Source organism: Coloeus monedula (assembly GCF_965178545.1).
Source record: "Coloeus monedula genome assembly, chromosome: 6".
NCBI lineage: Eukaryota > Metazoa > Chordata > Aves > Passeriformes > Corvidae > Coloeus > Coloeus monedula.
In genome coordinates this window covers 60,295,981-60,320,751 of record NC_138786.1, presented here as the reverse complement: position 1 = coordinate 60,320,751, position 24,771 = coordinate 60,295,981, and the positions used below count along the sequence as shown (strand labels likewise).

The following is a 24,771-nucleotide window of genomic DNA, read 5'->3' as shown; positions in this document are numbered from 1 at the left end:
AGAGAGACTCAACGCAAAATTTCAGCTGCACATATAGAAAATGTGGTCTGACCTCGATATATATGATGTGAAAAATGAATAATAGCAGCACTGCAGGCAAGGTCTTCTCTGCTACAATGTGACAGCCCAGCCCTGCAGTGGAGGTTTCAAGAATTTGGCCGCGCTTTTGGAAATCGGCCCCGCGGTTCTACCGGGAAGATGTTTTAGCTCAGAGAGAGCATAACACAAAGGCTTTGTTGGGGGCTTGGCTCTGTGCTTATGGCAGGAAACTGAAGTAAAAGCTGATTTTTCTACCTACAGTACGTGATGGTTTGGTTTGAATGCAGCCAAGGCCATGTTTTGGCCTTTTTTTGAAGTGAAGTCGTGCTCAAAGGCTGGAGAACCACAGCAGCTGAAGGCTAGAACCGCTTAGGATGATTAGGGCCTGACTCTCTGATTCATTAATTCAGAGAGGGTTTTTTTCACTTTCTTAAAGGACAAACTCCCTTCCTCTGTCATTCCAGAGTCAGCCTGTTAAATGAGAACCATACATTCAGAGTGGGTTTAGATTAGATATTAGGAAAAAAATCTTCCCTGTGAGAGTGTTGAGGCCCTGGCACAGATTGCCCAGAGAAGCTGTGGATGCCCCATCCCTGGAAGTGTTCATGGCAATATTGGGTGGAGCTTGGAGCAACCTGGGATAGTGGAAGGTATCCCTGCCCACGGCAGGGGGTGGAACTGGATGGGTTTTTAGGTCTCTTCCACCCCAAACCATTCTGTGATTCCATGATGTGTGGTGGTGTGCTAAAGCTGACAGGACCGAGGACACTGATTTCACAAGGTATCCAGGCCATCTCCATGTCCAGGTCCTTGCTTGGATTTGCAGGTGTGGCTGCCTCTCAGAGCGGTGCCATCCCAGTGCTCCCACTCGTGTGGAGCTCCACCGTGCAGAGCCTGCCAGAGGGAATAGTTTGAAGTATATGAAAAGAAAGTTCAGATGTTTTCAGTCTGAGAGTAAAATTGCAGAAGGCCCTTAGAGGTCTGAGTTATTGTGCAATCTCTGTAAGTAATTTGTAATCAAAATACCTTTGCACATGTCACTTTCGTATTTCCTGTAATAAAACAGCAAGAGCAATTAAGATTTTGGACCATAATCTTCTACAAGCTTCTAAAAATGAGTGGGCTGGAGATTTTTTGAGTTATGGCTGAAATGGCAAGTTTTTTAGTTTTTGATTGCTTCAAAAAAGCTTTGGTAATAGCTATTTTAATAGATTTTTTAACTGTAGCCTGACAAAACTCTTATGTGGCAACATAATTGATCTGAAGTTTGCTTAAAAAAAAACCTAAGTAAGAAACCAGAAGAACTTTTCACAAAACTGGAGGACATCTGTACTTTGGTAACCCAGCATGTGACCTATTGGGCTTTATGCATTTCAAATCAGAAAGAATCAGCAAATATATTGCCATATGCATGCAAATATGTCTAATAACACTTTGTGTATCTGTAACGTTGTTCTGCCATGGTTCAGAAAGTTGTCTGTGGTCTTAGCATTCCTCAGGAAACATTAGATTAATATAGCTGCCTTTGTCATAGATTTTTTTTCTTGTTTAAGTAGGTGTGTGAAGGCTGGTGCTACATAAATGAATTACACGGAAGACTTTGGAGGAAGAAGGGGCTTGTAAACGAGACTGAAATTAATGAATATGAGAATTAGAAATCAAAACTTTATGTTTAGTCTGAGGAGAAACAATTCCTTAAACCGTAACCACATGGCTGTTTCTTGTTTGCATCAACTCTGGTTGACTGTTATTGTCTTCTGTTAATTCTCTGGGGCAGTGGCCTGACTTTGTTGAATGAGCCAATTGTTTTCCTTTGTGTTGCCCATCAAGTGAGTCCCCATCTGGTTTGTATCAGACTGTTTTCACAGCCAACAACTGCTGCCTTTTCTATATCCTGACACTTAAGGGCCCCATGCTATCAAAGCATTGCTGTGATAGCCTGTCTGGCTGGGCCCGTACAGCTGTGCCTTGCAGCTTGAAGCCATTACCCAAGTAATGGTAACTTAGAACTTGAACTGGCTCTTATTCCCATTGGTGTCGTGTGTACAGTGAACAGAATACATTTTTGTTGAGCTCCGTGTTCCACCAAAAAAAAAAAAAAAAAAAAAAAAAATTTCTCTCGTTTGAGTTTATGTGATTGGTTCCTTTTTATTTTCCAGCAGCTTCCTGTATCTACAGGCAGTTTTGTGTTCTTCTAAAATTAATGAATACAAGACAAGCAGTATTTAGTTAAGGTACTGTTGTTATTACTTTTATGGTACATTAAAGCTCACTAAGTGAAAATTAAACAAGCAAATGATTCTCAATGAGGATTTTTCTTATCAGATTTAGAATAGGTTTCCAGGAAACTTCCTGTGCTTCATAAATGTGGGTTGTGTGAATAAAGCTACACCTTGGATACTCCACTATTCCCTTTCCAAGCAGCTCTCTAAAAATACAGAGCAAGGCACAATGAGTCTGCATTAACCTGTTTACTTCTCATCTGAAGGAATAGGGAAGGATTGCAGAACTCTGTAATAGCAGAGATAAAACTACATTGCAGTTTGCATTGCAGAATTAGTGAGAGAGGCCCCAGGCATGATCCAGACCCTTTCCAGGCTTCCAACATTGTAGGAGACAGTCCTGTTGCAAGAGATTTTGCAACATGTGTCTTCTCTGCCTGCAAGATTTAAAAAAACCCCAATATTGCATCAAATAACAGTGACATTTAAATGTTGTGTGTAAAGAAAGATGATCTTTAAGCATTTGTTCTCTCCTGCTCTTGTGTAGGCAGCATAATGCTCAGTGACAGAGTAATGACTAGGGAAAACATATTCCCCAACTTGGAGATGTATTGAATTTTAAGTATATTCCAGACTCAATTCTTCCCTGGTATGTAAGAGGCGGAAAGAAAGAAAGAAAATAATGGGTAATGTTTCTTAAAATTCAGGTCTTATTGTAGTATGTGCAAGAAACTGCCAGAAAACAGATTGCTTTATCTGATACTTGCAGAGAAAGTGTTCCTGAACTTGGGAGTGTATTGTGTGTATAATGTGAATGAATTTGCTTCAGGTAACATACTGGGGAGCCATTAAATTCCATGAGGCACACGAGATAAGACTTCCTTTGCCATTGTGCTTTTCCTACTGGCACACACTGGGTGTCATCATGTCAGATTGGGATTGTGCTAAATGGTTGAGTCTGTGTCACTGTCAGGTGTGTGGAGGGTTTGCAAAAGCTGCTTTCCTAAGGAGCTTTGTGTAATTGCTGTTCCTGTGAGCAGCTCCTGAATTCAGGTGTGTGCTTTATAACGATGCACAGAGCCAGGTGTCTGTGCCCTTCACCTGAGAGGTCTTTTCCAGCCTGAATGGTTGGATGATTCCGAGTCGTGCCCATCACCAAGCAGAGCCCACACTCTGCTCCCACAGCTGCAGACTGGAATTCTGTATATGCTTCTTTCCAGTGCAGATTTCCCTGTATTTTGGCCAGGGATTTTTAAACCCAGAGAACTGATAAATGATTTTCTCTCAGTCTGCCTACCAGCTCTGTTAATCCTGCTCATGGCCCAAAGCACTGACGGAAGCTGGGGATGAACTGGGTGCTCACTGCATTTGGCACCAACAGCTTGAGCTGGGAAGAGTCAAAGAGCTGCAGTGGTTCCTGAAGGAAGCTGGTGCAGCCAGCAGCCCAAATTTCAATTTGTGTGCATGTGGCTGCAGCTTCAGCAGCAAAGAGCATCTGCCCAAATGAGAACCTGATGTAAAAGGCTCAAGGCCCTGCTTGATGCAGGCTCAAAGGGTTGTGCGGAGCAGCTCCTGATGAGAGTTGTTGGTTTCTCTGGTGCTGCTGGGGAACTGTTCCTTGGCAGAGAATCCTTCAGGAGGCACAGTGTTGGTGGGAGCTGCCTGCAGATTTCCCTGTGTTTTATACCACTTAGCAGAGATGGAGGGGGTGTGATATTAAAATCACTGATGTGTCTAAGAGAGAGTTGAGAAGGTGGTGCACTGTGCTTAATGTGCAACATAAATGTAGAGCAGTGCATTTCTCCAGCTCATTTATTCTACTGGTTTAGAGCTCAGATTCACCCAAGTATTGCAAAGGAATTTTGCTTTTACTCTTTCCCATGTAACAGGCCAAGGTTTGTGTATTCTTTTTTTTTTTTTTTTTAACAAGGAGGAATGCTTATCTCTATTGCACAAAGTTTAATCATTTTATATTTTAACAAACTTTAAAATAGCACAAGATAAAATCATATATTTACTCTCAGACCTTTCCAAGTTTCTGGTCCCAGGCATTAGACTGTAGAGGCAGAGTTACTTGTCATCACACTGAGTGCTCATTTCAAGAGCGGGTCAAAATAGGGTCTGGACACAGAACCAGAGGAAATGGTCTCAAGTTACCCCAAGGGAGATTTAGATCGGATATTATGAAAAATTTATTCACTGAAAGGGTGGTCAGACATTGGAACAGGCTGCCCAGGGGAGTGTTGGAATCGCCATCCCTGAAAGTGTTCAGAAAATGTGTTGGATGTGGCACTTGGGAACATGTTTTAGGGGTGAACGTGGTGGTGGTGGCGGGTTAATGGTTGGACTTGATGATATTAGAAGTGTTTTCTACCCTAAACGATTTCATGCTTCTATAACAGTGAGCTCCCAGATCTTCCAATAAAGACTTTTAATGTTTTCCTTATTTGAACATGTGCTTACTTATTCAGTCCTCTTTCTGAGCTAACAGAGAAGTTGTTTGCTTCTCTAAGCTCCCTAGAACTGCTTATTCCTATACATTTTCCAAAGGTCATTGATATCCACAAATGGCAAGACCTGTAGTGGCCACTCTGCTGCCAAACAAAAGGCTGGGAAAGATGTATTTTTTTCTAAGTTTGTTTGTTCATGTACTAGAAATGTGCATAGAAATGTTCTGGAATTTATTAGACTGACCATTGGAAAATGCTAGCTGTATAGGGCTGGCTTTGTTCTGTCTTGTTTTGTTTTGTTCCTGGGGAAAATGTTCATCATCTTCTTTTGAAAAGGTGTAATTACAAAAATTTGGGGTAATTGTGCTGTAGGTAGAAGCATTTTAATATGCCAGATCATTGTAATGGTAGTACAGTAATGGGAGTCTTGGCAAACTGTTTCCATATGGGGAATCCCATGACTTTATTAGTGAAAATCATCAAACAAATGCACAAGATCATGTGAATATTTAAGTATTCAGAGTAGAGAAATAAAGCTATTTTGCTTGTGGTCATCTAGAAAAACACTCATTATTTGAAGTTTTTTATAGAGTGTAACTTATTTGATGTTTTATTATAAGAATGCATTTAGTGGCTCCATTATATGTGAGGAGTGACTTGCAATGAGAAAATTCTGCCCTGCAGCACTGCCCTTCAGGCAGAAAGTTTTTTCTTTCTGATACTCATTCCCTAGCTTTCACTCAAATCTGGGTGCAGATTGCTGCTGTGGCTGGAGGGGATAAAACCTCCTTGCCCAGGAAATCCTCTTGTCTGAAGGAGAGCTCATCAAGGTCTCTCACTGCACTTTTTAGTGGTAGAAAGTAGCTCGTGACTTCTTACTGGGATTCACTGAAACTCATCCTCTGAGATTCCTAAGGATTTCTTTGGATATTTGGTGTCTGAGGAGCTGGCAGGGCTGGGCAGCAAGCTGTGCTTGGAATTCTCCAGTTCCAACCCCTGCCATGGGCAGGGACACCTTCCACTATCCCAAGTTGCTCCAAGATCCAGCCTGGCCTTGGACACTGCCAGGGATGGAGCATCCACAGCCTCACAGGGACACCCACCTGCATTTTAAGTGTGAACTGGGAAGAGGTTAATTTTCAAATCTTAATTGATGGTGAAACATCACTTGACTTTGGTCACTCAACTTTAATTATTTGTGTAAAGGATCTTTACAATATTTTTCAATAAAAGGAGGCCATGTAACTTCTAAGAATTAAAAAGATGCTTTGATTTTTATTCCTTTTCCTTGCCACTCCTCAAGCAGGCTGTGAGTGCTGTTATGTCTGGCACTGTGGCATGATGCAGATAAGCTGGAGGCAGTATTGCTGCAATTAATATCATTAAGATACGAGGTCTCAGTGGAGCCAGTCCTTCTGCTGGGTTTGCACTGACTGACTCTGCATCCTAAGGGAGTTCAGAAGAACTTTATCTTAAAATTAAGTGTGAATTCCCACAATTGATCATTTGAGTCCCTTTTTTTTTAGCTTCTTTATTTTGTTTCAGATACAGGCATTAAAATGTCTTTTGGAGCCCCAAACATGAAGGTGTGAATAACAGAGCTGAATATATTATACAAATATGCTTTTAAAATTACCTTCCTGTCCACTTGCTGGTTAGATTTTGCATAAAATTAGAAAAAAAAAATTGGTATGTAGGTGATATTTGGTTTTACTGAATAAGTAAAATATTAATTACACCATTAGATCTGCAGTTTTTAAATTATCACTTGTCAGATTCTCCTGATTCCACCAGCTGTTTACCTAGGTTATCTCTTGTGGATTTAGGGATTACTCCTCCCCCCAGCCCTTGCACAAGATACACATTTTCCTGGTGGTTTTTCAGAGACTCTGGACCAGTAAGGAACCAACTCCTTCTCCTTTTTTTATTTTGAAATAAAAGCTGCAGCTTCAGTATTTGCCACAGAGCCTCGTCCGGGTTTTCCTCAGGAAAATGGTTGCAACCTAGAAACAGCAGTGCTTGAATATTAAGGAAAGACTATTTGTTCTGAGCCAATTGCACATCCAAAAATCACAGCCATCTGTATGGAAAAATCAAATTCACTTTTAATATTTCTTCATAGTATTAATAATTATTGTAGTTATTTGGAAAGATTGTTAAAACATCTTTTGGAAGGGATTTGGTGGGAAACAGCAGCAAGAGATGTGGCCAGGGAATGAATTTGTTAAGCAGTGAGAGGTCCTACAGAGCAAAGGATGCCAGATCTAAAGGAGCAGAGTAGATTTTAGGCACCAAAAGGAAATATTTATTTAGTAAACTCTGCAATCTCATTTCTAGATGTTTTTGGAGCTGCTTTCTGTCTGCCTTTCCCTACTGGTCTCTGTGTTAGGATTTTGAAAAATCTGGTTCTAGTTTCTTTAATGTATTTCTAGTTTTTGTTCTGTTTAGTGTTGCTATTGGTGGGAATATAGAGTGTTTTGGAAAACCACTGAACCATGAACTCTGACTTGAGAGGAGGAAAAAACCATTTTCAAATATTCTTCTTTGAAATATTTGTTACCTGCTGGGCCTGGCCCCACCCTCCTTTGCTGACTGGGGATCTGCATTTATTTTCTTTTTGGAAATATTTATAGCTGGGCTATACATTAAACAAACAAACAGCAAAAGCACAGTGTGTGTATACACATGTTTATTTTCTGTGTGCTTGTGTGCAGGGTTTTTGTAAGTACATGACACCAAGGGGAAGGTGGAATTTGCCAAGTTTAGGTCAGAACTTGAACTGAACTCATACTATATAGTTTTCTGTCTCCACTGGTGTCTGTGGCCCACTTATGGAAGTTTATGAGTTGGCTGCAGCCTTTGAGAATGAAACTGTGTTTTTTCAGCTCCAGCAGTAGACTCGTGCTTTTAAATCCAGACATTTCTGGCTCAGGTCCTACAGATGTCTGTCCATTTCTGTAAAACAACTCAAGTGTTTTAATTGTAAATGTACCCCTTTCATGTAACTCAACCCTAGAAATTTGGCCTTGTTTTGCCTCGAGTCTTTTCTGTTTGTCATGAAACAGCTAAGTTGGGGCAGTCTGGGTTGGAGTTAAAAAAGAGACCTGCAGGCATTTGCAGGACATCTTGTTTGTCTGTGTTTCTGTCCCAGTGAAAGGCAGAGCTCTCACCTGCAGCCAGGTAATGCTTGGCAAAGCATTCACAAAACAAGAAGAAAGTCCCTGCCTGGAAAAGCACATTTCTGGCAGAGCTGAGAAAGGCCAACTTCTCCACAATAACCTAAAAAAGCCCATGGATTCAAGGTGGCCAGAGCAAGAAAAGCTCTGGAGGAGAATCTGTCATTTCTAATAAATGGAGAATAACTTTGCCCCAAAAAATTAGATTATTTGAGAACCTGTTGATGGTCCTGCTTATTCCTGAAAAGATTGTATTCTTTTAGTTCTATAACCTAACCACTTTCAAAATTAAATAGCCAATAGGCACAATACAGCTAAACATGACTCTGAACTGGAAATGCTAACTATCATTATAATTAGTAGCATGACTGACATTGCAGTGTAATTTCTCTTTTCAGTGCAGCCTTCAGAATTACTTACATCAACATATGGATGTTTCTTATCAGTATGTGTTAGCCCAGCAAGCCTGGAATAATTCTGATTTTGCCAAAAAATGCCACTTCTTAGGTTGCTCTTGGTAACTTGCCTGTACAGCCACATATGCAAGTAAGTGAATTTCAGTGTGGTACCACACAGAAACCCATGGAGACATGGACAGGACACAGCTTGGTACAAATATGTACCTCACAGGTTTACTTACAGGTAAAAGGAGCAGATAGGAGAGGCTGAGAGAGGAGAAAAGAGAGGAACAGATAAGAGAGAATTTGAGGGGCAGGTAAGAGAGACTGGCAGGCTGAGAGAGCTGGGGATGTTCAACCTGGAGAAGACTGCAGAGAGACCTTAAAGCCCCTGCCAGTGTCTAAAGTAGCTCCAAGAGAGCTGGAGAGGGACTTTGGACAAGGGCATGGAGTGACTGGACAAGGAGAAATTACTTTAAGCTCAAAGAGAGTAGGTTTAGATTAGATGTGAGGAAGAAATTCTTCCCTGTGAGGCCCTGGCCCACGCTGCCCACAGAAGCTGTGGATGCCCCATCCCTGGCAGTGTTCCAGACCAGGTGGGATGGGACTTGGAGCAACCTGGCCTAGTGGAAGGTGTTCCTGTCCATGACAGGAGTTGGAACTGGATGAGCTTTAAGGTCTTCCAACCCAAACCATTCTGGGATTCTGCAAAATGTTTCTACTGACAGTGGTTCTGTTACCTTTGAGCCTGTAGACATTTATTCTTCTACTTTGCTTTAGCCATGAATGTAAAGAATTTCTGACAACTCTGCTTCCCTGCTGATGGTCTTTGTAACTGTATGGCAGATGTAAATCTTTTTATGTAGGGAAAAAGCAAAATGGGGGAATGACAGGGGAAAGAAAAAGGCACCTTCAATGAAGATTTTGAGATGCTGAGTTAGATCTGCAGGTGCTGTGCTATCCCAGTGCTCAGAGCACTTGAGCTATTGCCATCTGGAGGAAGTTATTTGTTGGTACAGGACAGTGTTTGAAACTTTGAAGTCAGGAATAAACAAAGAGAAGCAGCTGGAATCTGGCAGAAGAAGAAACAAGCCATTCCTATCGGCCCCTGCTATTAAAGGAATGAGAGCACTGCACTGGAGTTGTTTTTACAGTTTATTCATGCTCTTGAAGTGAGCTGCTTCAGCTGGGGAGTAGAGGGAGGATTGTTTTGAAATTTTAGGAAGTAATATGTAGATAATTACAGTAATTATGGTCCTGGTTTTACGCTGAAAAATAACCTGGGCCCTGATCCTTCAAACACCTTCCTATTTATGGTCTTGATGGGGAGAGATGATTTACAAGAGCATGGACTGACAGGACAAGGGGGAATGGCTTCAAAATGAAGGAGAATAGGTTTAGATTAGATATTAGAAAAAAATTCTTGATTGTGAGGGTGGGGGGACACTGGCACAGGTTGCCCACGGAAGCTGTGGCTGCCCCATCCCTGGCAGTGTTCCAGGCCAGCTTGGATGGGGCTTGGAGCAGCCTGGGATAGTGGAAGGTGCCCCTGCCTGTGGCAGGGGGTTGGAACTGGATGGTCTTTAAGGTGCCTTCCAACCCAAACCATTCTGTGTTTCCATGATTACACTTTTCACTTACAAGATATGGCTCTCTTTCATCCCCAGATAGATTTAAAATCGTTTTATTTAATATATGGACACCCAGTCAGAGGAGTTAAAGCACATGGTTTTCATTTGGCTTAAAAGTCAGACTTGTTTAGTCTTTTTATTTTGCCAAATAGAAAAATTCAAAAAGAAAGATTTAAACATTTTTCTTTGTTCTTACTGTTGCCATATGGTGTGAGTAACCAAATCTCCCTTCAGTATGGTTAATTCCTTTTTCCTTTGGCACACATTTTTGACACCTTTTGTGTATGGCATGTTCTGTGTGTGATGGTACCTCTCAGAGAAAAACTCCCTTCACAGGTCACTGGATGGTTGACACACCATTAATTTTTATGCTTCTGTTAAACAAAGGTCTGGAAATTTAGTACTGTACGTGAATTTGTTACAGAGTGCCAAGAACAGGAAAAATCTCTGATCTGAAATGTGACCTTTTCCATCAGTGGGTCACCAGGACGTTTTCAGTCACTGATGAGCTTCTACCAGCCAAGGACTCTCTTACCAAGAGTGTCAGTTTTCACAGTTTATATGAATTTATTCTATTAGATGGTGACAAAGAATTTGGAAAGCTGGAGGTCACCTAAGGTCACATGCTCCATTTATTGGATTTTAACAAGGAAAATTTTTATAAATACACCTAATTACATGATTGCAAAATTGTACTGAGTACTCCCAGAGCCTCTAAAAAAGAGGGGGAAAGCCATGAAGATTTCCTGCCTGCCTGCCCTTTCCTGCTTTGTAAACGAGAAAAAATTCATTTCCATTTTTATGGCGTATCAAAAGATTTTAACCACTGCAGTTTGCATATTTGTGCTGGTGAGGAACTCGGTGTTAAAGAGGAAACCATCTCAATATTGGTCATGAACTGCTCTCTGATGAGGGGAAGACATAAAATGGAATATCACATTATTAGAGAAGGAGCAGACCAGGGGCTAAACAAGGATTTAAACCAGTCTGCCTCTATTTGTGTCTTTATTCCTGTACCCCTCCCTATATGTGTATATAAAGTGTTTTATGCACTGTGCATGCACGAGGCTGCACTCAGCAAAATGTAATAATGATAAAACACATGTGAGAGTAACTTGGTAGTTGTATTTTTGGGGCCAATGTAGCATTTCAGGACTAGCAGCTTTCTAGCCTGAGAAGTTACAGTCATGGAGCAGAATCTCCCATCTAGCTGAAATATGATATCCACAATTTTCTCACAGTTAAAATGCTGAAAATCCATGTTCTGTATTTTCTGTGTGAATTTAACAAAGTCAAAGACTTCAGCTTTCTGCCTTTAAAAAAGGGCAGTGTTGACTTTGGGTATTTTTAAGTTTAAAGATATTTTGATATCAGGAACCGGTAACTTTTCTGTTGAGCAAGTAGATGGAATTATTATTTTTATTTTTTCTGTCTTTTAGCATTTTATAACTATCATAAAATTGGACTGTACTATATCTGTAAAATATATTAGAGTATGTGTTAGGAGGAATGCAGACTAATATGATACTTTCTTTTAGCACTCCCAGAATTAAAGACTTGAGTAGTTCCAACAGAGCCGTGGGATAAGGGAATATTACTTTCTTTTTTCTTTCCATCTTTTCTTTTTTCCTTTTTTTTTTTTTTTTTTTTCATTTTTTAACAAACCTGAAAACAGCTGTTGAAACAATGACATCATGGAATGTGACATGACTGTGGAAATACTAACAAAGTCAAGCTTTGAAAGCATCGAACTACATCTAGTGTTGGAGAGGGGCTTTAGTAGAGGATGAATTATCAGGTTTCCTTGGGCATTGCACAGTCACATCTTTACTGTGTCATTTTCACATCTGACCAAATAAACCCTTTGCTTTTCTTCTTAGCAGCCTCTTTGTATCACACAGACTCAGCTACAGACTGGAATCACAGAATCCCAGAATGTTCAGGTTGGAAGGGACCTCAAAGACCATCTCATTCCAACCCCCTGCCATGGGCAGGGACACCTTCCGCTATCCCAGGTTGCTCCAAGCCCTGTCCAGCCTGGCCTGGAACACTGCCAGGGATGGGGCACCCAAAGCTTCTGTGGGCACCCTGTGCCAGGGCCTCAGCACCCGCACAACCAAGACTTTCTTCCCAATATCCCATCTAACTCTACTCTGTGTTAGTTTAAAGCCACTCCCCCTTGTTCCATCGCTCCATACCCTTGTGGAAAATCCCTCTCCAGCTCTCTTGGAGCCCACTTAGATACTGGAAGGCTGCTCTGAGGTCTCCCCAAAGCCTTTTCCTCTCCAGGTGATATGCTGATTCCCTGAGGACACAAAAAATGCTCTTGTGCTCCTGCTGCCTTCCTGAATGGCAAGAGGCTGGGCTGGCACAGATCGTTCCATGTCCTGCCTTTACTGTCTTTGGCCTCACTCATGTTTGACTTCCCAGGCTGTTGGCTGCTGTTCTAGCAGGAAAAACACCAATGGAATTTTATTTTAGCAGCGGGGTTTTGTTTTAATTAGCCATTCGAAGCGTGCTTTGCTGCAAGTCAGATGAATGCAGATGACTGCTTCAGTGTCATAGGAGATAATTAACTGGGGTGAAAGAAAGCTTAACTTTTTGGTTTTATTGGGAAAATAGTGTTTTAATTACCTAGTCTATCACAGAGGAAGGGAGAATTGTTACAGCTTCTTGGAATAAGAACAAGCTCCAGGACAGCCTTTGCTGTTGTATATGGACTCAGATATGTTTGTTTTGCTTGTAGCTACTGCACTTAAATGTCCCCAGGACAACTGAAATCTCAAAATGCTCTTTCTGTAGTTGAGTGAATGTTGTGCCATTCTCCCAGTGCCATTTCTCCTGAGTTTCTTCATTCTTTGTCTCTACCCTGATCCATGACTTGCTCTTCCTGCTCCATGAATTGATTTATCTTGTCTCCTTCCTTTGGCTAAATGTATTAACTTTTGCCCATGGCTTTTCTCCCTTCCCATCTCTGGGATCTGGCTGCAGGTTGTTTTCTACCCTTCCAGGGGTTCCCAGACAGGAAGACATCTGGGCACTGCAGGGATCTGTCACAGCTGCTGGAAGCTCTGTGGGATGTGCCCCCCCCCCCCTTCCCTTGCAGGGGCTGCTGGTGCAAGGGTTTTTCCCTCTCCCAGGATGTCCCAGATTTTTCAGGGTCAGATCACAGGAATGGGAAGTGGCCAGGTGCCATCTCAGAGGTGCTGGAAGATGAATATGGCTTGTGAAGTCCTGCAGGGGACTCTTCAGGGGGCGTCTGTGTACGTGGGAGAATGGAAGAACCACAAAGGAGAAGCAAGAAGGACTCTTAATGGGTCAGAGAAATGGGCTGGAGATAGGGAAGAGCTGAAACCACTTTTCACTTGTGTTTTGGGCAGCTGAAGCATTGAGAGGGTGTTTTTCTCTGTGGGACTTGTTCCCAATGGCTTCAGCTGGTATTTCTTTGCTGTTTATGATAATAAGTGGTCTTGAACAACATGAATGTTTTCCAAAGGTTTGATGCAAACAGACATAGACATATGGATGGAATTCAGAAATACTGTTTGTATCGATGGATGCCATTGCAATGCTGTGGAATACACCAGAAACACCAGCATACTATCTGAAATTATGCTGGGCCTACTGAAGATTATAGATATATGTGTGTGTGTGTATGTACAGTGTATCTGTATGTAAATACAACCCAGTGGATATCCAGCTCAGTCCTTCCAGTACCTAAAGGGCATCCAAAAAAATCTGGAGAGGGACTTCAGACAAGAGCATGGACTGACAGGACAAGGGGAAATGGCTTCAAACTAACAGAGAGCAGGGTTAGATTGGAGATGAGGAAGAAATTCTTCCCTGTGAGGCTGCTGAGGCCCTGGCACAGGGTGCCCAGTGAAGCTGTGGCTGCCCCATCCCTGGCAGTGTCCAAGGCCAGGTTGGACGGGGCTTGGAGCAACCTGGGCTAGTGGAAGGTGTCCCTGCCCATGGCAGGGGGTTGGAATGAGATGGTCTTGAAGGTCCATTCCAACCCAAACCATTCCATGGTTCTGTATAGTCACAGAAATTCATCCTTTTGTTACCTGATAAGGAGAGTTCTGATGGTTAAAGCAGCACCCTCTGAAGTGCCTCAGAACTGTGGGCAGCAAGGGTGTACCTGTATTTCCATGGAAAATGGAGATGACATCAGCAGAGTTCAGTCATTTGTCACAGACAGCAAATAATGACTTTTGTTTTCCTTTTTTTTTTCTTTTTTTTTTAGGAGAGGATGCTGCCCCTCATCTGAATCCCCATCTTCCTGCAGCAGAGGTGTCAGTGCAGCTGCCTGGCAAGAGCACAGCTAATGAAACACAGAGTCTGAGCAGTGCACATGGAGATTCGGATTCTTCAGGGGCAGACACATTTTAAAGCTTACGGCTGTTTATGACGGTCTCTGTCTGAAGATGTTGTCAGTGGTACATTTGTCTGTCTAGTGTGATAGTCTGGGTGTTCCATCAAAAGAACAGTCTTTCAGTACTGTTTATTTTCAGAGACTCTGAAAATTTTCTTATAATTTTGTTATTATTTTAAATGATTCTGTCTGCGAATATATCAATTATTTTTAAGCAAATAAAATGCAGGTTTTTCAGAATCATTATGAGTTGATGTCAGTAAAGGCCTTTTAAATATTTATTGTATTATGGGTGAATGTGAAGGTGGTTGGTATTAAAATCCACTGCAGAAGTGTGTCTCACTGATGGAAAACCTCTTTGGCTCAATATCACATCAATAGTGTCAAAATTTTGAGCTAAAGGAAAATAGGTTTGGAACCAAAGTCTGCAAGAAAAATGTGTTTCTAGGTGTCATCAGAGGTTGTTCGTCCTTTGAAGACCACTATGACTAGCCAGTAATTCAAAATTGCATGTAAAAAAGACCTTTAGGGTTTGTATTGTTATTATGAAGAATTGTTTTTAGACTCACAAGAATTGGTCATCATTTCATATTTGTTTCCCTAAAGACTTCCCCATCTTGAAGCATGCGAATGAGACATTGTGTGAGTAAGGCTATTTTTTTTACACTTTTAATGGCATTTTTTTTCCTTCTCATGAGACAGAATTAATTCCTGCATTCTCAGCCCTTAAGAATCATGACAATCTCAGTCAGGAATGCCACAAGAATGGTTAACGGCAAGAGTGAATGAACACAATGCCACCCTCCCAGGGACTGCTCCACCTTTTTGTTGCCTCCATCAGGAGAAGGTGGTTGATCCAGGAGGAAGGCAGGATCGCCTGCCCCAAACAGCATCCAAGCAAAATGAAAAGGAGGAGTTCAGACATGTTCCAGTAGAAAAACTGGGAAAGAGGCTCTTTTCTAAGCAAGGCAAACACAGCTTTTGCTCTGTTCCTCCAAGTACGAGAGGCACTTGGTTGTTGCAGATACTCATAACTGTGAACAGTTCCCATTACTCTTTATTTTCTGGCACCTGCACTGATTTCATCTCTCCTTAACAGAGAAATGTTAGAAGTTCCTTTTGGCTTTATGTTGATCTCATTGACCACAAGGTTCAGTTAATTTGCTGCAGCATCCACAAGGGTAAATGGAAAAAGAGAGAGAGCTTCAGCCCTTCACAGTCAGAAATATCCCAAGGATTCAGCTTTCAAGGGTGTCTCTTAAGCGCCTTGGAGAGTTGTGCTCTTGTCTGTTGTGACTGCCACATAAATAGCAGATTTGGGTGGGGGTAGAAGTGTCAGGCTTTGTGCAAAATGCAGCATCACTTAAAAAAAAAGCACAAATGAGAATCACAGAACCTTGGAATGGTTTAGGTTGGAAGGAACCTTAAAGACCCTCTCATTCCAATCCCCTGCCATGGGCAGGGACACCTTCCACTGTCCCAAGTTGCTCCAAGCCCCATCCAGCCTGGCCTTGGACACTTCCAGGGATCCAGGGGCAGCCACAGCTTCTGTGGGCACCCTGTGCCAGGGCCTGCCCACCCTCACGATCAAGAATTTCTTCCAAAGATCCAATCTATGAGATGGCATCTGTGGGAGCTGGGTTTCAGCACGTGATGCCACAACCCTTGGCAGCAGCAGAGAGCTGCTCCTCAGCATTCTGGTGCTGTGACAAGGATCTGCAGAGCTGTGTTCATTGCTGCTCTCTGTGGAACTGCACTTTAAATCACACTACTGACCCAATCAATGCTTTGTATAAACAACAGCTTCTCTGGGGAGGATGGAGATGTTCTTTTACCCTGCAGTAGGTGCTACAAGAAGTGATTGCACTAGAACAAGTGAGAGGATAAGGAAATGCAGTGGGGAGAGCAAGAGCTTCTGAAACCAGCTTTCCTGCAAGAGCAAACCTTCCTGGAGCTGTGTTCCAAGGGCTCTGTCAGTCTCCTGGGTGGTTTAGGGTGCTGATGTATAATTTAGGTCCCCTTTGTTGCAGAGTAAAGAGCAGTTGAGCTGTTCCTGTGCCCAGGGCTGCAAGGCTGGGTCAGGACTGTGCTTTGCTAAACAAAGTGTGGTAATTGAATTGAGAACATGCAGAGAGCTGACAAATGAGGGATGGGGATGGGATGGGAGGAAGCAGATGGATACACAGGCAAGGAGATTGTTTAGGAAAGGATGAGGCAGCCCAACCAGTGGGAGAGGCCATCAGCTCATAATCCCAGGAAAATTACTGCGTGGGGTTTTATTGTCTGCAATGCTGAGCATCTCACATTTTGTTCCAATTATCTTCTCTTGCAATTAATCAAAGGTGTTGTCATTGTCATTGACTGAATTGTGGAGAAATTTTGAGAAAAATATGTCAGGAAATGCCCAGTGAATACCATTTTCAGACAGTTTTAAAAATTCCCCATAGAGCTGTGTTCTCTTCCAGCTTGTTGTGACTGACCAATCTTTTTGGAAGCTTCTGGGTTCTTGGCACTGGGCTCAAAGATCTGCTGCTGGTGGGGATTACACCATGGATGGCAGTGGGATCTGCTAATCCTTCATCCCCACTGCAACCTCTGCCATTCCCATTCAAAGAGCATTTTGGAGAGGTGAAAAAGTGCAAACCCTTGACTTTTTCTTCCTCCACGCTTCCTCAAAACAATGTGTCCTGCCACATAAACATAAGGGAACCTCTGTAAATCTGGCGCTCCATGTGTGGATCATATTACAATTATTTATATTCCTAGGAAAAGCCAGGGGGAGAAGGGAGGGTTGCTTTAGTTTTTATCTGACTCTCCATTTTGACTTTGAAATGGAAAAAACCCCTAAACGTATCTTCTAGAAATTTATCTATTTCTTACTTTTGGATTCAATCTTGTATTTCAGGTTCCTGTAAGTAGTTTTCCGGAGTTGGAAATGGTAAGCACATGTTCTGTGAGCACAGCCAAGCCTTGATAAGGAATTTTTCTGTCTGCGTCTCCAAGTTCCATTTTGTTTCTACAGCTTTTATGATTGAAAATGCACATTTCTCATGGGCACTCACAGAACTGAAACAGCGTGATTTGCAAGCTTGCTAAATGGATTTCTTCCAAGCCAGTCATTGGGGTATGTCATCAAAGCTTAACAGCATCAAATAGAATTCCATCCAGGAAAAGTATTAAAAAACCACCTCTATACAGCTCTATTTTTCAGTTAAATCTCAGCAGCAGAGAGGTGAGGGGGTAGGGAGGGTGTTACTGGATTTCAGGATTGTAGCATGGAAACCAAACCCCTGGCTTTATTTTTTGGTTTGACTGAATTCCTGGTGAAGTTTGCTCGTGTCTTACATTGGGAAAGCACTGGAACGAGGGTGTTTGTTCATGGATTGGACTGGCAGTGCTAGGAAAGCACAAAACTGAAATGTCAGAAGCTTTTATATTTGCAGAGAATCTTTTTCTGACTTTGATAAGGAAAATCTGGCATTTTAGAAGTGAGGTGCTCAAGAATCCAAATCCATGGCTTTTTTCCCCTTCTCTCCCCTTCCTGAAGATAAAAGAGAGCTGCTGTATGGTGAGGGTGGTAGGACATGAGATTCCTGGCATAGGAGGAGATCCCAGCTCCCAGGCCAACACTGGCTCTGGGAGAGGACTCCAGCTGGTGTCACCCTTCCCTGCTCAGCTTATCTTGGTTTTCAGTATCAGAAACAGAAAATCTCATGTGCACACTTCATCTTATCTGAATCGTGCGAAATTGGATAAAAGTGAGGGTTTTGTTATTCCTGTTCCTAGCTCAGAGGTGGAAGTTGTCAAAACTAGCTGCTAAAAACATGAGCTGACCTTCCCTTGCTTTATGAATCGCTACAGGATAACATTTCTGTCCTGATGGAGGAAAGATGTGTGTGCCAACCTCCTCCCAGTGGGTTAAGCACTCACATGTGTAAAATGACACATGTGCAAAAATTCAGTGGGATTCCAGTCTGAAATGTAATAGAAGAAGAGCTGGAACCCTGCAACTGTTTAACAGCTCACTGTTAACACTTGGCACAAGCACTGGAGGCAAGATTGCATCCTATGGGATTGTTACAACATGGGAAATTCATCCTTCCCATAGGTGTCCAGTGGTGTTCTGTGTGTGGAACTGAAAGCTTCTGTATAAGCATTGAGATATTTGCCTCATTGAGATATTTGATAGGATTGTTCCTATGGAGATCTCTTTTTAATTCCCCTTTCTCTGCTGCACTCCTGATTTAGATGCCTGTCTTTCATAAGTTCTCTCAAAATACTCGTTATTCTGATCGTGTGTTGATGCCTCCCCCAACCTTCCAGGACTTGGATGGGATTTGGCTTCTTTGCTCTTGTGAATGTGGCCAGATCACTTATCCCAATCTCTGTGTTGTGGCATCCTTGAGCCGGGTCAGGGAACTGCAACAAAAGGTTTTTCCAAAAATCCCAAATAAAATTATGGAAATCTCAGTATGATGGTGTGGCCAGCTGAGCAGAGGCCAGAATAAGGCCTGGGCTTTGTTCCTGTGATGGCAATAACACAAACCCACAATCCTGCATCCATGTCTGCAGCTTTTGTTGTATTTTGGGTAGAAGGGGAGGCCTGTTTTTGTCTTTTGCTCTCATTCTCTGCCATGAGAGGTGAGTACAGAAAGGGGATTCTTATAAATTCTTATAATTGTAAGAATTATATTGTTATTTTGTTCTGTATACATTACTTCATATTTAGGTTAAAATACAGAAAGCAGAGAAAAGAAGTGGACTCAGAAGCCTGTGAGGTGCCTTGATTGGAGCGGGGGCGGGGGGGGGGGGATTCATTCCTCAATATTTCCAGGGCAAGAAAGGGTCATTTTGGGAAGATGTGCTTTTTTACCCCCTCTGTAGAGTTTTCTTGGGGCAGAGAATCATTGTCCTTCTGGTCAAACTTCATCCCAAAGGCTTCAAGCTCTCAGGCTGGCAGATCCTGCACCAAAGTTGTTGAGGACCTTGAAGGGGTAGGTGAAGCCCTTGAAATTTCTTGAACTAAAAGTGGAGCTCTAGCCCATGGTCTAGGGCAGTTCCCAAAAAAACAGTTGGGAAGAAGAGAGATGTAAAAATCACTCCCCTGAAGAGCTGAGCAGGTGCTGAGCAAAGAACCCTACTAAACCCCAAAAAACTGAAACCAACTGGGGAGCAGCAATCCTGCTACTGCTGCCTACTCTGCTGATGAGCTGGAAGGTCTGGGAGGTCTGGGAGGAAGGCAGTGAACTCCCAGCAGTGCCAGTCTTCATCCTGCCTACCCTGGGCAGACAAGGCAGCAGCTTGGACTCTTTAGACCACTCTCTCAGCTCTGTTCTCTCCTGGCAGGGGTGCCCAGCCCTGCAAATTAGGGTTGCTAACTTCCTATTGCCTTGCCCTGGCTGCAGGCAGGGATGCAGTGGGGTCATTCCCTGCTCTTCCAGAGGTCTCAGCACTCCAATTTGTTACTGTCAGATGAAAAAGCCTCCCCTGGTTGGTGCCTGTTCCTCAATACTGGTGCAGTTGTGCTTCCCCTGCAGCCTGTTATCACCTGGAGAGCTGAGTGTTTGATCACCATGGAAAAATCTTGCCACTGAAACGAGGACTTAGAGCTTATTTTTAATGGGTTCTGGGAGCTGCTTCTTCCAGTGATGGAGGATTTGGCTGGGTGAGTGGCATCCTGTCAATTTTTTTCCCCCCTTCTTTTTATCCTGACAGTCTGGGAAATTGTGCTGCTCCTGTGTGATGTGCCCTTGGAGAAGGGCATTCAGCATCCTGCATCTGTCACACAAATACCATCTTCCCTCTCCTTCCCTGCTGCGTTCCCTTAATCAGCACCTATGGCAAAGCAGCAGGCACCGAGCCATAGATCAAACGTGGCACTCTGTGAAACCCAGCAACTGCTTAAAGAGCACTCAGGTCTGCTCCTGCCGAGTGTTTAAAGCAGCTTTCCAGGCAGCACCGTGCCAGGTGCTGGAGACTCAGGGATTCCTCTGGCCCTTAAGCTCTGCAGCTCAAGACTGAGGGGGATTTCCTGTGCTGGGGCCGCTGAGCTGTTGCCTCTTTGAACAGCTGATTTTGTTTTGAATCCCAGAATGATCTGGTTTGGAAGGGATCTTAATGCCTATCCAGTTCCAATCTGGGGGCATCTTTCACTAGCCCAGGTTGCTGCAAGCCCCATCCAGCTTGGCCTTTTGCTTTGTTTTGTTTCCCCAGATCCATTAACTAAACTCATCTTTGCTGTAAGTGTTTTCTTTTTAAAAGCAGTCGAATTCTTGCCTCCTCTAATGGTGACAAGGATGTTTTCCACGGTGTGAAACAGTGGTTTTGTTTAGGTTCTTTCAGGCCTTTATACAGACAATAGTGCTGGTTTGTGCAAGTCCTGCTAAATCCAGGAGGATCCAAAGGGTTGAGATGGGGCCCATACCACAGAGGGGCATCCTCTTGGAAAACAAAGGGCAGGAGTTTGAGTCAGAGGGTGACAGATTCTCCTTTCATGCTTCTAGCAATGGTTTTGCATCTTCTCCTTGTACTGTTTCTCAGGTAAAGGTCTTTGAGGGAGTAACTCCTTGTTTTCTCTGCACTGGGCCAGTGAATAACAGCAAAGAACTGTTCATCCCTGCCTACCCTGAACTACTTGTGGTTTTATCTTAATTGCTTCATTCTCACGACCCACACTCGATCTTCTCAGAAAATCAGAGCCTTGAACTTCATTCCAGGATCTTGAGGAAATCTCACATCTCCCTGCCATTTCCCAGACTCTCTCACCTACGAGAACAAACCCCATCTCTCCCTGCTTGATGTACTCCGCATTTCCTCGGGGATTATCTAAACAGAGCCCACGTGATCCATCTCTCTCTCAACCCCTTTACAAATGGGAAGGCATAAATCACAGGGCCCTACAAATAAACACAACTGGCAAGATGTTGTTTTTCCCTGTCTGAAGTACCACCAGTTCTTTCATCTGCCGCCTCCTGGAAACGTGTCTGTTCAGAGAAAGTACAACCCTTCCCATGTACACACAGTGTTTTTCTGCCACTTCTCCTCGCAAGCTGTAATGGGAACCCTGCACCAGAAACACTCAAAGAAATGCAGCCAAGTGAATACCTCTTACTGTTTTCACTTCTCTTCAGCTTGGCTCTGAAAGCTGAAAGCATTCCTGTTTGTGAGGAAAGGAATGGCTGGCTAAGAAAGGGAAAATCCTGACCGTGAAATCCCGCTGCAGCTTAATTTTCAGACTTGTGACTTTTCGTGGTATAGTTGGGGGGGTGTTGGGCATCATTAATTCTGAAAATATTCTTTGTAAGCTGAAGAAAGGGTAAGTTCTTGCCATAACGAAAACAACTCAGAGCTGAGCACTAAAAAATGCTACAAAAACTGGAGATGTTTTTACAGTTAAGCCTCGTCTGCAGTTAATTTAAAATAATCATGTTTACATGGAGGTGAATTAGTGAGCTGAGCTCTGCCAGTGCCTCACTATAGTTAGAAGTACCCAGCCAAGAATTATAACTCTGGTAATTCAGTCCCTGCCTGCTGCACCCCTGGCTATGTGCAAGAACCCAGAGGCAGAAAGGCCAGGCTGAGGGGGTGGTGGCACCCAAAATCACTTTAATTAGTGATGAATGTTGTAGAAATATTCCTGGGGGAATAAGTGCTGGATCCATGCTTTGCCTTTCAGTGCAGAATAACTGTTTTTCTGTCTCTAACTGGTAAGGGCAGGCAAGGTTCTTGTTGCTGTGGCTCTGCTGAGGGTGGGATTCCATTTGGTGGGCAGTGAAGGTGTCCACACTTCTGCTATCCCTCTGCACCTCCTTATGGTTTTTGGAACAGGCTCTCTAGGACGGGAGTCACCTCTGCTCTTGGAGACTCCCCGTTTGGGGTAAGGTGGGTCTTTCTGTTCATTCCCCACATCCCTGGATGGTTGGGATCAGGGCTGGTAGAGATGAGCCCACCCAATTGTCATTTTCCTCTAGGACCATTGTCCTGAGAGCCTCTAAGTGCGCAAATCTCATCTTCCAACCTTCCTTTGAGGAGTGTTGGCTGCTAAATATTTGGAATTAGCAGTGACCAAGAAGGGTCCATGCAAGCATTTGACTGCTCCACTCTTGTCCTTAGTTCAGCTACTACTCCTTGCTTTAGAGTAAAATACACTTATGAAATGAGTTTTGCATCTGATACACATGTATAATACCAGGGAACAGTTCTGGCATGTCTGTGCTGTGTGATCCTGGAAGGAGCCTGAGAAAGCATTTCTCCCCCCAAACTTGTGAGTGGCAGGATGACTTCCCAGCAAAGGTCTGTGAGCAATCGCAGAGAGCAAAAGCTTTTTGGTTTTGCTTTGATGATCAAACATGCAGTTGCCTTGAGTGTTGGCTGATATGAGAAGGAGCTTTATTCCAGGCAGCCTCTGCTGTTTTCAGTTAATTGAAGCTCGTGGTTGTTGCAATGCCTCTCCTGACCCTCGGCTCGTCTCCTATCTCCGTCTGCCACTAGTGAGCTGTCACCGGAGATGCTCTTCCTGCCTGGGCTCTCAGCCTGCTCCTGGAGATGCTGTTCCTGCTCAGCCTGGTCCTGGCAGACTGGACCTGTCCTTTCCAGGCTGTGTGTCAGCAGGGACACGTGGCCTGGCAGCTGCTCCATGCTGGAAACTCGGTTGTAGTTGTCTTCCTTGTTACTGCACCCTGTGCTGGCCAGGAAGCGTCAGCCATGGGGCTGCCAGCTCGGGCTTGGCTCATCCACCCTCATCCCTAGAAGGGAAAGGTAGACACAGGGAATCATAGAATGGTTTGGGTTGGAAGGGACCTTAAAGATCATCTCATTCCAACCCCCTGCCATGGTCAGGGACACCTTCCACTAGACCAGGTTGCTCCAAGGAAAAAAAAGGAGTTGACAAGGAGCAGGTTACAAAGGTACACGGGTAGGGACAAGCAGGGGGGGTGTGTTGGTGGCAGATGGGCTCTGTGCTGGGTGCTTGCTCACTCTCTTGGGTCTGGATCAGTATGATCATGAGATCTCTTTCTCCAAGTGGAAATAGGCTGGAAGAATCTCGATGAGATCAAAAGGAGATAATTTCATTAAAGAAGCCTGCAAGTTCCTTTTTTGGGGGTATTACTGCTGCTTAATGTTGGGGATCAGATTCTTCCCTGATATAAATCTGCCTGTGGCTCCTTTGGCTTTTATGGCACCAAAGCCATTTACTGCATCTTGTGATTCACTGGGTCTGTGCCTGGATGGTTTCCAAGCCGTTGTCTGCAGATGACTGGAATCACAGCCCTGGGTCCGTGGTGCTCTGCTGGGTGTTTGCAATCCAGAGCATCTGCCCACAGAAGCTGTGGCTGCCCCATCCCTGGAAGTGTCCAAGGCCAGGCTGGCCAGGCTTGGAGCAACCTGGGATAGTGGAAGGTGTCCCTGCCCATTACAGAGGGTTGGAACTGGATGAGCTTTAAGGTCTCTTCCAACCTAAACCATTCTAGGATTCTATGATTCCATTAAGGACTTCTTAATTAGGCTGCCTTGTATTGCACAGTAAACTGGGTGTGTTGACAGCAGCCTGTGGTCCAAAAGCTACAGATGCCACTGCTCTGAACACTCCTCACTAACCCAATAGCTTTTAATTTGTGTAAATAAAGATTCTCCTTACTTCTTTTTTTTTTTTTTTTCTTTTTTCTTTTTTTTTTTTTTTGTCACTTGTGGGGCTGGGAGAGCTCTTTGCCAGCTGCTCTGCCCAGATATCTTTTTCTCCAGATAACAAATCTTGGGACTAGCAGCTGAACCACGACATGCTGCCATTTTAATGAGCTGTAAATTTAGAGCATCTTGGCATATTTGGAGAAAGTATAAATCATAGGTTATTCCTGATTTCTTTTTTTTTTTTTTTTTATTATTTCCAAAGCAAACCAGTAGCCAAGCATTAGGTTTCTTTCAGCAGTGACAGGCTAATTGTTTCAAAATGGGGCCGTGAAATATGTTGAGTGCTGCAATGCGGGATCAGCTGGAACATCTGTTCCTGAAAAACGCCGTGTAGGAACATCGCTTCGAAACAGAGATAAGCCAGTTCGAACAGGATATGAGGGAACCTTGCAAAGCTGAGAAAATTGCTGTCATGACAGCTGTAAAACCAAAAACCTCTTGGAAATGCAGCCTGGGAATGCTGCTCCTAAACAGAAGCAGAGAAGAACTGATCTGGGTTTCCAGGCAGGGCGCACAGTCCTCTTGCAAAGCCTTTAAAAAGTTCCTTGCCCATTTCTCTCTGCAAGAGCATTTTGTAAGCTCTGAGATGGCTTGGAAAGGCAGTTCTCACATGAAGAAATTAGCTGGGAATTCATGTGGTTTGCAGCAAATATGAGACAGTTGTCACAGATTGGATTTTTCCTGCTCTGTGGCCACCACCAGAAACATGGCACAAACTTGGAAGGATGCAGGACAGACATTGTCTTAATCTGTTATTTTTACAGCTATTTCTGCATCCTGCTAGGTGTCCTTG

General features: G+C 43.4%; 1 protein-coding gene across 1 annotated transcript in view; it reads left to right on the top strand.

Moving 5' to 3' along the window:
• The window catches only part of KIAA0586, a gene marked incomplete at both ends in the record, with an annotated part of 67,712 nt that extends 53,404 nt beyond the window's left edge, over positions 1–14,308 (top strand). The window contains one exon of the mRNA XM_082284107.1: positions 14,163–14,308. Coding sequence (XP_082140233.1) covers positions 14,163–14,308 — 146 coding nt within the window. The remainder of the gene's footprint in view (positions 1–14,162) is intronic.
• Positions 14,309–24,771: the final 10,463 nt, after the last annotated feature.